The 13,133-nt window shown below is 40.9% G+C and overlaps 1 protein-coding gene and 1 long non-coding RNA gene across 22 annotated transcripts; one reads left to right on the top strand and one right to left on the bottom strand.

Annotated features, from left to right (window-relative positions):
- Window positions 1-389: 389 nt before the first annotated feature.
- Window positions 390-1,367, top strand: LOC109743569 (uncharacterized). Its single transcript, XM_020302668.1, has one exon. The coding sequence runs from the start codon at window positions 390-392 to the stop codon at window positions 1,365-1,367; it is 978 nt and encodes a 325-aa protein (XP_020158257.1).
- Window positions 1,368-3,201: 1,834 nt separating this feature from the next.
- On the bottom strand, window positions 3,202-12,862 carry LOC109743572 (uncharacterized). Of its 21 annotated transcripts, XR_012181770.1 has the most exons (9): window positions 12,362-12,862; window positions 11,602-11,720; window positions 9,892-11,043; window positions 9,480-9,578; window positions 9,315-9,405; window positions 4,358-4,531; window positions 4,168-4,286; window positions 3,694-3,770; window positions 3,367-3,617 (listed from the first exon to the last, which is right to left on the bottom strand). It is a non-coding gene; the product is annotated as an uncharacterized lncRNA (long non-coding RNA). The 21 variants fall into 21 exon arrangements; XR_012181759.1 differs by lacking the exons at window positions 4,358-4,531; window positions 9,480-9,578; window positions 11,602-11,720 and adding exons at window positions 3,202-3,312; window positions 3,849-4,102 and having other exon boundaries at window positions 3,539-3,617; XR_012181763.1 differs by lacking the exon at window positions 9,480-9,578.
- Between the last annotated feature and the right edge of the window lie 271 nt (window positions 12,863-13,133).

Raw genomic sequence — 13,133 nt, 5'->3', positions numbered from 1 at the left:
CTAGAGAATGTTAGTAGTTCATTTTAGCTGAAAGTAATTCAGTTCTTGTTCTGAATGTTCTGTAGGCCCAAATGCTAATAGAAAAAATAAGAGAAGATGGTACCCAGACAATCAAAAGCAAGAAATTTATGCCATGATATTAGAGCGGACAAATCAAGGCGTACTAAACCAAGGGGTGGTTGAGGAGGTGGCAGAGCTTTGTTAAGTTAATTACCAGACTGTTCAAAACATATGGTTGAAAGGCAAGCGAGCTGGTGGTTATTCATGGGGTAGCAAACAAAAGGGTGAAAACTTGTGGCCGCAAGAAGATACCCTTTGATTCGGATGCCATAAAACAGATTGAATTGAGCAAAAGAACTACGCTCAAAGATCTTGCTACTGAGCTTAAAATGGCGAAGACAACATTATGGATAAGGTTGAAGGAGGGCAGACTGAAGCGCCATATAAATTCAATTAAATCCACACTGACTGATGACAACAAGCTAGGTCGGATTCGGTTTTGTTTATCCATGTTGGATGAACTAAGTGTGCCTGAAGAACCAACATTTAAAGGCATGTACAATGTCATTCATATTGATGAGAAGTGGTTCTACCGCACTAAAGATACTCATAACTACTACTTGGCATCTGATGAAGAAGAGCCCTATCGCGGCACACAGAGCAAGGGATTTATTGGGAAAGTGATGTTCTTGGCAGCGGTAGCAAGGCCTCGTTATGATGATCATGGTGTCATGACATTTGATGGCAAGATTGGAATTTGGCCGTTCACATATCAGGACTTTGCAAAGAGGCGTAGCCCTTACCGAGAGAGGGGGGAAGAGGTAACCAAAGTTTTGCCGTCGGTGACAAAGGATGTCAGTAGAGATTATATGGTGAACAAGCTTCTACCTGCCATCAAGGCTTTGTGGCCGACTTCGGAACGCGGACGCATGATATACATTCAGCAAGATAATGCAAAGACCCATATTTCTGTGAATGACAGTGTGTTTTGTGCAGCGGCACAGGCGGATGGATGGGATATTAGGCTTACATGTCAGCCGCCGAACTCACCTGATTTGAACATCCTTGGCTTAGGGTTCTTTGTGGCACTTCAGGCTCTTTTTGAGAAGATGTCCCCTGGTAAAATTGTTGATATTGTTGCGAAGGTGGAAAAAGCATATGACACATACCCGGCTGAGAGAAGCAACCGTATTTTTCTTACCTTTCAGTCATGCATGCGCGAGGTACTGAAGCAGAAAGGAGGTAACATGTACAAGGTCCCGCACATGAGGAAGTCATTTCTGGCAGCACTCGAAATGCTTCCGGACGTAATACCCTGCGATGCTGATGTTGTAATTGCTGCTATTGAGGCCCTTCCAGATGCTTGATGTACTTCTTCTGGCTTGTTATCATTAACAAACTTAGCGAATTCATTATCTATACAGTCCTAAATTTAAGCATACTCGTACTGCACTTGTAGCATTATTCATAATCTTAGAGAACTCGTTCTTTGTTTTCTGATGCTTATTACTCCATGCCATCGAGTAATCTTAGAAGAACTCGTTGCAAGTAAAAGTAACCAACAAAATGTGCTTCATTCATGCCATTATTAAAGAGAACTCGTTGCAAGTAAAAGTAACCAACAAAATGTGCTTCATTCATGCCATTATTAAAGTATGGTGTCACTTAACAAACTCATGCAATTCAAAAAAGACTTTGGGCACAATGATAATTTCTGAAATCACACCAAATGTTGAGTGCTAAACAGAGAGTAGTTGCGTCACTGATTACGTGGTCATTTCTTCATCATCTTTGGATCATACGATGTCATCAAGGACTTTAGTATGAAATCCCTATATGATTCCATTCCTGGGGGTACCGAGTCCGGCATTGAATCTGGGGCATAAAATCGTTCCACACGCACTTCACTTGCTCTGGCAGCTTGCATTGCTTCAAACTCGAAATCGATGGTCTCAGCATCGCTATCCACCGCATCATTCTTGATGGCCTTGTCATTTACCGTGTTGCTCTTATCGTTCTCCTCGCCTTGATCGACGCCTCCGGTTGTGGCGCTAAAAGTTAGAACAAGGCATGCCATACTACATGTACAGATATGATGGAGAAAAGCAAACGTATAAGTGGGACTAACCAAAAATCAGTGATGTTATTTGACATGATGGATATTCCATACATACGGCAAAGGTCAGAGCGCCGAGCATTGCTTGACATGGCATGCTACAAGAGGCCGATGCGGCGTACGGTTCGGACACAGCGCAGTTCACGACCTCGTTGACGGTGGCGATTCCCGCCATGGAAGAAGTTACAGACTGGATGTCGAGCACCATGTGTGCGCAATAACCCGGCTTGTCGGACGCCGCCGCTGTCGGCCGTGGCCGCATCATGCAAAATCTGGTCGGCGAGCTTCACGTTGGACAACACAGGCGAGGAGTCCTCGGCGAGACACTGGCCGCGGTCTTGCACCTCACTAAACAGGCCCAAGGACTCGTCCGTTTCTTCCACCTGACTGAACAGTTCCATAGCGGGATCATCCTCTTGGCTAAAAACATGCAGCAATGAGTTGAACCTATCTTCCTCTAGCGTGAACGGATCCATGGTGGAAGAGAAAGGGCATCCGTTGAGAATCTTTGTTCGTGTGATGGTTTCTGTTCTTAGGAGAAGGCTTAGATCAGGTAGAGAAAGATGTTGTCTACGCTCTCAAGGAGGAAGCACTAAAAAAATGGGATTGCGTGCGACGGGAGGATATACAATTTCCTAACTAAACGATGGGGCCCTTTTTCCCAACAAACGCATTAAGTGGTTGGCTTGATTTTAGCATCAAGAGGATAGCTACCATGTATGTGGCGGTGGAGGGGTAAAAGAGGAATTAAGTGAGATTACAACAAATACACCTTACATTGTGAAATTTTTGTAAAAAAAAATGCACCTCAGATAAAGGAACGGAGGGAGTATTCACCAAAGACCTTATTGCACCTTTTCATATAACACACCAATTCTTCCATCCTTCCAGCGATCCCACCCTTCCATATAAGACACCAATCAAATCATATCGTGAAGGGTGGGTTTAAAACCTTCCATCCAAAACATATCGCATCACAAAAAGCTTCCATAAACAACAACAATCGAATCGCATCGCAATCAAATCTTTTCGCTATTTCCATCGCAATCAAACATATACCAATCAAACACACTCTTTCCATAATCAGCAAACAATCTCTACTCCTAGAGGAGGAGTCTACGGTTTGTGATGGTATCGTCCGCTTCGTCCGCTGCAACACTACATTGACTAGTAGAGTGCCCGTGCGTTGCCATGGGCTATTGAAAAAGTTTATAATAGTTACATGTTAAATTTCACATGCACAAACAATATAACACAAACACAATTACTGAATAATTGAAGTCCATTTTGCAATGAAAATTGATAACAAAAAGAAAGACTAACGACATGTCCATGTAACAAACTGAGCGATGTTCCAGTTAAACATCTATTACAAAATTATCAATATCTAGATGATGCGCTTAAGAAGTTCTTTAACAATACCAGGAAAATTTTCTTTAGCTTCATTCCCACGGTGTTTTAGCAGGTATAATAAAAACTGCTTTCTCAACTCATACTCATTCTGCACAAACAATATATGTAGTTAGTATGCAAATTTCACGCCGAAGGTCTTAAAACATGTAACGGACAATACTTACCACGCAAAACCGGCTTGACCAATTCTATACCGTTCCACCAGAGCATAAAATAAAAAACAAAATAGCCAGACACATTCCTGCAATATTTTAAATTACTAATGTAAAGAATATAGTGATAACAAAAATAAATATTTATTTTATTATGAATTCATTACCCGTCTATACTCGTTGGAATACCAAATGGAAATAAACGTTGCCATTTAGAAATATCGAAATTCCAATCAGGCAGCTTTATTTCGAGTGCTTCTTTGAAACCCCTTGCAAAAGTTTTTAATTTCAGTGCATGTCTTAAATTTTTACCCTCTAACGATTGTGATGTTTGAATAGGGTCCATAATATATATCCGACGTGCCTCTTTGTCGATCACGTACAAGATGTATCGGCCGATGAATGCATAGGGAAGATAAATCTACAAGTGGAGCTATTAGAAACAACAATAAACCATGATAACAATAGACAAAATACTTTACTTACAATGTTGCACGATGATATGTTGCTGTCCATCCTAGGCCAGCTATCAAATAATATTGCCAACGTTTGGATAGTTTCCTTCTCGCAAAACTTCTGACTCTTGTTGACTCTAGCATCATGGACTAAGTAAAAAAAAATTGCTTCAACATGTTAATACTAATGCCACATAGAATGCAGAGTTACAATAACTTACACAAAATCTTATATCCATGTAGTGTATAGGAAGGTATGTGAACAATACTCCCTCGTCACATGCCAGTATATGCACGACAGTGTTGAAGCAATCATTGTCCATAGCCTGCTCCATGTTAAGTATGCTCTGAAGTTTCTTAAGACTTAAGCCCATTGGATCGGGTGTTGCTACGAGCTACAATATATATAAATAAATCAAATAAATAATTAAGATCGTCTTCAAAGTAAAAGTTCATTTTAGTATGTTAGATGCCCGTCCATTACCACGGGCCTTTTAGTGTATTGTTGTATAAAACTCGAAGAATTTTTAGCCCCTTTCAAAGACATTGCCTAAGGACCCTTGTCGATGGATTCTTTTTTAACATCAAAATAATCTATTTCCATTTCTCTCATACTCTGTAAAAACAAACATATATAAAAATACACATTTTGCATTATCACGGGTAGTCCCTCTAGACCTCTCACGCCCTCTCAATAAAACAAGTTAAAATGTCCCTTTGTGGTACATTTCACTTCATGGTGAATACAAGAACAAATGTGCAAACCCTTAGTGTTTTTTCAAACAACCAAAGATCCTTATTGTTTTTTTACTTTGGCTACTTTGTTTGAATTATTACCATATTCTTTACAAGAACTGGAACCGGTAAATAAGGGGGATGATCCCGCAAAACCTCCTAGGCCTTCTCAATAAAAAAACGAGCAAGTTCATGGAAGCTACATTTGCTTTTCGCCCACACTGCATGCATAATCCTCGCCCTGCCAAAGTTTGTCATCAAATTCCAGCAATAAGTGACAACCGCCCCTGAACTGTGGTACTCTGATGGGTTCTTCATGGCTTGCATAATTTTCATTGAGTCTCTCCATCACAAGGAAGTGGATGTCCAATTCTTTTTTACTTCTACCTGCATGAAGCAACAACGAAGCCCCCAAATGAGTCACGAAGAATAGCCCACAGGGCCTCGTTGCCTCCATCAATATGAAACGAAGTGTCCTTGTTGAGGTTCACACTGCTGGACGCAGGTCAAGTCCAGTTATGAACTTGGCACCGGTGCTTGATCCTCCCAGAGCAATGGAGTTTGCAACTATAGTCCTCATGCTCATCGATAAGTCTACAAGGCGGTCCCTTTTTTTATCATGAAAATGCTTCCACACTCCCACCAGGTAAACCAACAGGAAACCATTACAAGATCTTTGTTGTTGATTAGAGCCCCTGCTTTTACCAGCTGCCTCGTGACAATTATGAAGTCCATCCACACTTATCGAAAGTACCAACAGAAATAAAATGCAATGATATTTGCTTTGTTGGAAACGGCTTGGGGTTAAGATATAACCGTTTCTAAATAAATATGGTAATTAGGGGTTCTATTGAGATGAACAAGTTTTGCTTTTGTGGATGCATTGCTAATTAGTCAGTAGTTTGTTACTTGAGATGATCAAGTGGATTATTAGTAGTTTCTAAGCATAGCTTTGGCCTAGATTTTGTATTTGAGAAATTATTAAGAATAAATTTCAAAGAATTGTATATATATCCAGACAGACAGTTAGGCAAGCACAAGATAAACTATTTAAAAATTGTGAAGGATTAAATAGAATTGACAAACAACAGCAACCAATAGTTGTTTCTAAAATTTAATTCCTTTGCACTATATTTCCATGAGGGAATGACATTTAATAAAATGTAGATGAAATGCCGCATAAGACTATGACAGCACCTCGCAAGCTATATGGATTTAAATCAGCGAGCTAAAAACTCATCAAGAAGCGAATCAGTTACATTTCTACGGAAGTGAAGACTCAAGTTGAACTTGCAATAGTAGAAGCATTTACAGTGCACTCAATATGTGATCATACTGAAACTGGAGGTACCTAAGACCATTTTCAATGCATAGGAATATAAGGTTACTACTTAAGTTTGCTCACATGATTTTTTTCATAGCATATAGTGCAAAGTAGTGATTGACTGGTTATATGTAGATGTAAGACATTTTTGCATGCATACTACTCTAAATATTTGAATGCACACAATGGAACAAATCTGTTAATTCAATGGAAATAGATTTATCCAACAATGTTTTGACCATTATCAATCCGTACAGTAACTTGAAACTGATAACGAACACATATCTATGAGATTACCTCCAAATAAGTCACTTGCTTTCCTTCTAACATAAAAAGAGCAAAGAGGCCTGACTGACATATGAACCTTCCAAGAATATTAGAGTATATAGATTCATTTCTTATCGTGCTTGCTTGATATGCCATAGTAAAGGTAAAATGATCGTGTACATTGTGATTAAATTATATAATTTTCTTCCCTCAAAAAATAAATCAATATACTCTCCCACATATCGTTTCACAGGCATTATGAACTTAAATTAGTGATTTTTACTGATGCTTCCCATTCTAGACCACAAGAAATTCCTACATTGTTGAAGCAATCGCTGAACCTTGCAACACCAGCATCAAAACATAAATAAATGACAAATAAAAATGCAGAGGAAATATTTCACGGAAAAGAGGAGTATCGAATCTGAATCTAGTTCACCATCTTGCTGGCACGTATGCTACAAAAGGAAATATTTCAGAACTGTAACTTGGCAAGTTGTCATTTTTTTCATATGCTATTACGATGAACTGCAAAAGGTGAAACAAATGGCTATCCTTATTTTTAGATAAAGTATATAGGGAATATCCAGATAATCATACATCTAACTGATCTTCAGGGATGCATAAGCAACTGATCTTCAGTGATGCATAAGCAGCAGTAAGAGACAACCTGGCGAATTGAAACATCTTAGTAGCCATCAAGTGTGTCAACCTCACGATCCCCATGTCTCTTAAAGTAATAAATTTTAAGGAAGCGCCCTAGTGGGGAAAAAGATGACAAATCCAAAATGGCTGGCAATTTAGTGTCATTATTCTTTGTCAAACTCAAGGTAGTAGTACTATCTTTATCAAGTTAATATGCAAAATCACTACAGTCGGTACCCTTGACATAGGTTGTAGGGAAAGTGCGTATGTGAAATCATTATTTTACCTCCTTTTTTGTTCATACATTCATATATGGCAATGTCCTTTTTTCACGAATATGCAAAAGCCTTGCATATCATTGCATTGATAGGAGAGTGTGAAAATACAGGGTTTAGTTGTTACAGGATATATGCCGCAACAAAAGGCCGCCTACAAGCATGTGCGCATGGATGGCATGAGTAAGCTGCCTCGACGCATGGATCTCTGTGGAAGCGCCTCCCACGATGGACCAGGACTGCGTCTCCGGGATGATGACCGCAAGGCCTTTGGCGCCGGCGCATGCTCACAAGCGGGCCTCCTCCTGAATTGTTTGTATGGCGCGTGTGACGGATGGTTGGTCACCATCGAATAGGTAACTATGCTTAAAGAAAAGTGCCTAGGCTATAAATCAGATTATGTGAATTAGTAGCTGGAAGAACTCTGCCCTGTATTACACAGCCTAAGTACCAGATTGACACCTAAGAAATGGATATCCAGCGTCCACATTTCCCTATTTGTAGTAGAACATAAAACTGAATCAAATCGAAGGTCCCCGTGCATTGCAACGGGATGACAAAATAAACACATGGATATACTTTGATAAAAGAGAGAATCATGCATAATGTAGCATATACATTTTGCACACAACTTTATTGTAAACAAAACATACTCGTGGAAATTGCTAAGCTACTGGCTATGTCCTGAATATACTGAAATTGACTTCACTGGATTTATGACTTCAAGGTGGGCAGGATCTGCATGTTGATCCAGCACAGGAAAATTCATTACCCCTAATATTTGATAGAGACAAAGGCACCGACACATGATCATGGAAAAGCAAAATCCAGTTTTATCACCAAAAAGAAATGAAAAAACAAGTTATTGGTGCTTTCTTTCTCTGTAGTCCTGAACCACTGCTTGGATTGTGTGGATAATAGGGAACTTACATATAACAAGAACTCTTTATAATTTGGAAGTATACGATATAACGTGGACAACAGTGTTCTCTCAAAATCTGTAGCAATCAATGGAAAAAAGTAAAAGCTAATCTCCTAACACTACAATATTCTCAGGTATGTATTCTTAAGAATAGGGGTCATCTTACTTTGCCAGGTACTCCCTCTGTAAACTAATATAAGAACATTTAGATCACTACTTTAGTATTCTAAACGCTCTTATATTAGTTTACGGAGGGAGTACAAAATTGACAAATACAATGGTACTGCTAGTAGCCTATTAACGATTTTGAAGATGTGCAACAAGACAAGTTGTGCCATTTGAAAATGAGTGTAACCATGGACAATTAGGTCAACATGTTCTAGTGGTAATAAAACCAGGGACACCTGAATTAGTACTACAATTATGTTAATGTCAAATTCTTCAGTTTGTTCCTATAAAAAACGCCCACTGTAACTATGTTTCAGTTCTTCATCACTCCTTCCACTTTCGTGAAAAAGGGAAAAGGAATAGGGCAGTATTAACGAAGGGGGATATCTTACTGGAGAAATAACGATGAATATCTTAGACTTTTCTCTGTAGCTCTGAACCACTACTTGTATTCTGTGGATAATAGGTAACTTACATACAACAAGAACGCTTTATAATTTGGAAGTATATGATATAACGTGGACAACAGTGTTCTCCCAAAATCTGTAGCAATCGATGGAAAGAAGTAAAAGCTAATCTCATAACACTACAATATCATCTATTATGTATTCTTAAGAATAGGGGTCATCTTACTATGGCAGGTACAAAATTGACAAAGACAATGGTACTGCTAGTAGCCTAGTATCGATTTTGGTGGAACTGGTTCTACTTTTTTTTATAGCATCCAAACCAATCCAGAAGACCGGCAACCACATGGGCAGGAAAATTCTTGTGCACATCCCCTGCTCCTAGTGTAACCCAACTGACAAACGTGAACATACATATCTGGCGGATTGCATTACCTGAAGCGCACATAGTCAGGGTTCTGGCCAGAGAGTTGCTCTGACATGCCGCTGAACACGTGATTGACGCCCCAACCGCGCAGACCTGGACCTGCGACGAACAGAGAATCACGTGAGCAGCTGGAGGGTGAAGGAACCATGATGAGGCCAACAGAGGTCACAGACGCTAGACAGCAGTTAAGGACGATGACTGCGTAGACATCCATGGAGCCGGCGGGGTTGCGTGCCATAGCAGAAGATGAATTCTTTAACATTTCTCTTTACCTTTTAGAATCATCAACGGCAAGAATGTTGAAAGAATTAGCATAAATAAATTAGTGATACTAAAAACATGATGGGATGATTAGTTAAACCATTACCGCTCATTCTCACCTTACTGACTCATAACAATCAAGCTTAAAAACATGATCTGACCATGGACAAAGACAAAGACAAAATGACCAAAAAGTCTATAAATAGAACTGCAGCAACATGATTGTGTACCAACAAAAATTACATGGCAGTGTGATGGTAATGTGCATTCAACCCAGGGTTTTTTATAGGCCACTTGCAATTGGACAAGGATTCAGATTAGCACCTGATCGGCACCAATGCAACCGATGCGGGGACAATCTTGGACTCTTCGATGACAACGACAAAGTGGCTGGCGGCGCCCTTGGACCTTGGTCATCTTCTTGTTGAAAAGAAAGCCGCTCCTGCTCGCGGCCCTTGACGGGGTTGAGCTCCGAGTCGTCCACGCCAACGCTGTCGTTCCGCTCTCATAATTTGAAAAAGAGGTAATGTACCGCACCACCAGGCAAGTAGTCAGAATCAACTTTCACTTTCATATGGTTAGATATAGTGGACTAAATTAATTAGGCAGGGTTTGTGTACACATTAGTAACAAAATCAGTAATCAACAAGGCATAGTTAGGCAAATCGACACACTGAAAAAACATTGTTAATGCAGTGTGAAATAAGAGAGGGATGGAACATAGTACCTATTCATCGTATGGTAAGAGAAGATGTGGCAGCAAAACAAGTTGTGCCATTTGAAGATGAGTGTAACCATGGACAATCAGGTCAACATGTTCTGATGGAAGCAATATATGAAAGGAACTGATAGTAAATGGATGGAGCAACATGAATCTAACCAACAAATCCTAGCTAATGTTTCAATTTTTTCCGGTAAGACCGCAGATTCTCCTTTCACATTTATTCCAAGGGTGTGTTCATAGTTATTTGGCTTTATATAGTTTTCAAATTACAAATCTCATAAATGTTCACACACTTGTTTGGTCAACCTCAGTGCTCGATGGTGCCGGGGAGCCAATGAGTTCCTCTCTATGTGGCAGACCGAATTTCAAAAAAGGTTCACTCGCTATTTTTCTAAAGTAAAAGACAGAACGCAACCTGAATTCTAACGAAGTCATATAATGTGTGAAAAGTCTGATGGAACAAACCCAAGCTGATGACATACAACGTCAAAGCTAGAACAGTTAGTGAATCAATCAAGACACCCTCCCCCCACACACGTACACGACCAAAATAATAATAAAATTTACCTCTAGAAAGGGCACCCAGTAGTAAATCAGAGCGCCGGCACAATTTTAGTCATAGGAGCAACTTATCTCGCCAACAATCTATAATGAACGGTTAGTGCTCACCAAGATGAATCTCTGTTTTCTTCAATGCATATTATATATTCTGTAGATGAATCTTCTTCTTCAGAACTCCTTTGTCCCGATCTCTGTACGAAATGAATGTATGAATGTACATTGTAATGTGTAAATATTAATGCTGATGCATAGTCCAATAGTTAATATGCGTGTACGTACATGTATATATCCACACCAAAATAAAAGGGAAATAGTTCTGATATGGTACAGAACATAGCACCAAATGCCAATGAATTTGAAATAGTAGTTCTGATGTTCGATGACAGACATGTAGGGAAATCTAATGTTTTTAATGGTCCAGCGTGAGATATACATCTTATGTTTCGATGTTAGCTCAGAAACCGTTGGTTACAAAAATCTCATCATCCCCAACACATCAACGAGTATATACTATTGCACAATATTGGTTTGTAGATGTTCTCATACATTCAAAAGGGCCTTTCCAGTTCCATCATGAAACCTGCATCAGTGTTTCATGTTCCAGTTTCGTGTTAAGCGAAGTATCCAACACTGTGAGTATGAGAATCAATATCGAGGAGAAGCTACACACTATTGGCTAAACGCAAGGATTGTTTTTCAAGTGTGCGACAATGTAGAAAAAAAAACAGTATCAAGGAGAACCTACACACCTTGCTTCCTCGACTTAGCAATTAGTATCGCATATATATCTTATCTCCAAATAAAATTAAAATATGCATGCATATCTTGTTTATCATGTCGGCATATGCATCAGCAAAGCTAGCTGCCCCTGCAAGTGTACATATGATTAGTCTTAGGGTAGTTCATACAGAATAATTATATGATGTGTCTTGAACTGTGAGGCTGCTCTTATCACCAATTAACATTAAAAAGTGGATGAACCACCTATAAATTTGAACATGGGATCTTATGTTGAACATGATATCCAGTTTGTAATTTAGAAGTGAGTGATGTAGTCCATAATCAACCAATAGAAAAGAAGCGCATAACCAAGCAATGGTTGTCTATAAACAATACATGATAAGGAAATTAGCTATTGCATAATAATACGTATTTTTGTCTCTTCAGTGTTACTTGGTTATTACATCTCAATAAGCTGTCTCTTGTTCGCATGATATATTCACACACCAAAATTAGAAAACAACATGTGTCGTTGTTGCTTGATCCAGCAAACACTACACACATGCATGCACACGCAACAAGCATCCATCGGCAGCCAGCAAGCAGCACGCACACAAACACGCTGAGTTCATACAAGCATCAATCGGCGGAGAACACGCACGCACACAAGCTAAGCTAGCAAGCCACACACAGAGCACGCCCATCCCATCACTAACGCAGAGCACACACGCACACAGCGCAACACATACACAAAGGTCAGATTTGGCGGAGAGGGAAAGGGAGCCATACCACGAACGGGCGGATCCTATAGGCGGTACGCGGCGGAACCTTGAAGTGATCGGCGGCGGATCCTGTAGGCGGTACGCGGCGGATCCTAGAAGTGGTCGGCGGCGGATCCTGGAAGTGATCCGTGGCGGATCCTGAAAGTGATCGGCGGCGGATCCGGGAAGGGATCGTCGTGCGACTCCACAAGTAGATCGTCGCCGGTTCATGAAGCAAAGCGGTGGCGGCTTTGAACTGGGAGGGCACCGGCGAAGGGATGCAGCGGCGGGGGCGAAGTGCAGATGCCGTCGTGGATCTGGGCGCTCCCTCTCCCTTCCCTTCCCTTCCCCTGCCTTCCCTTCCCTTGGGATTCCCTTGGGAGAGGAATAGAAGGTTGGGGGCGCCGGCGCAGGGGGGCGAGGAGATCGCCGGCGGCGGGGTTGGATTGGGGTGCGGCGGCGGCTGCGACTGGAGACGGGAGACGAGGCCGGGCTAGCGAGGGATTGGTTCTCTCCCGACGGTAAAACCAGCGGAGGAGAGGTGGTGGACGGAAAAAAAAAACCTAACAAAAAAACGGACGAAAGTGGTGGGACGAAAATAAACCCGAAACGTAGACTACCAACTGAGATATTAGAATCTCCTCACCGATTCTTTTCCCTTCCATCTATCCCCAATGCGACGCCGCACAAACCAACGTTGTCCTCCCGCCTCCCAGTGCCACACTCCCGCCATTGGAGGTTGTGTGCGAGCTGGTCGCCATCCCCAATGGCGGCTGCCCAGGCGGCAACGCGACGACGGC

Source organism: Aegilops tauschii, chromosome 4 (genome assembly GCF_002575655.3).
Source record: "Aegilops tauschii subsp. strangulata cultivar AL8/78 chromosome 4, Aet v6.0, whole genome shotgun sequence".
Lineage (NCBI taxonomy): Eukaryota > Viridiplantae > Streptophyta > Magnoliopsida > Poales > Poaceae > Aegilops > Aegilops tauschii.
The sequence above is the reverse complement of the archived record's forward strand: the minus strand, read 5'-3'. Positions and strand labels throughout refer to the sequence as shown.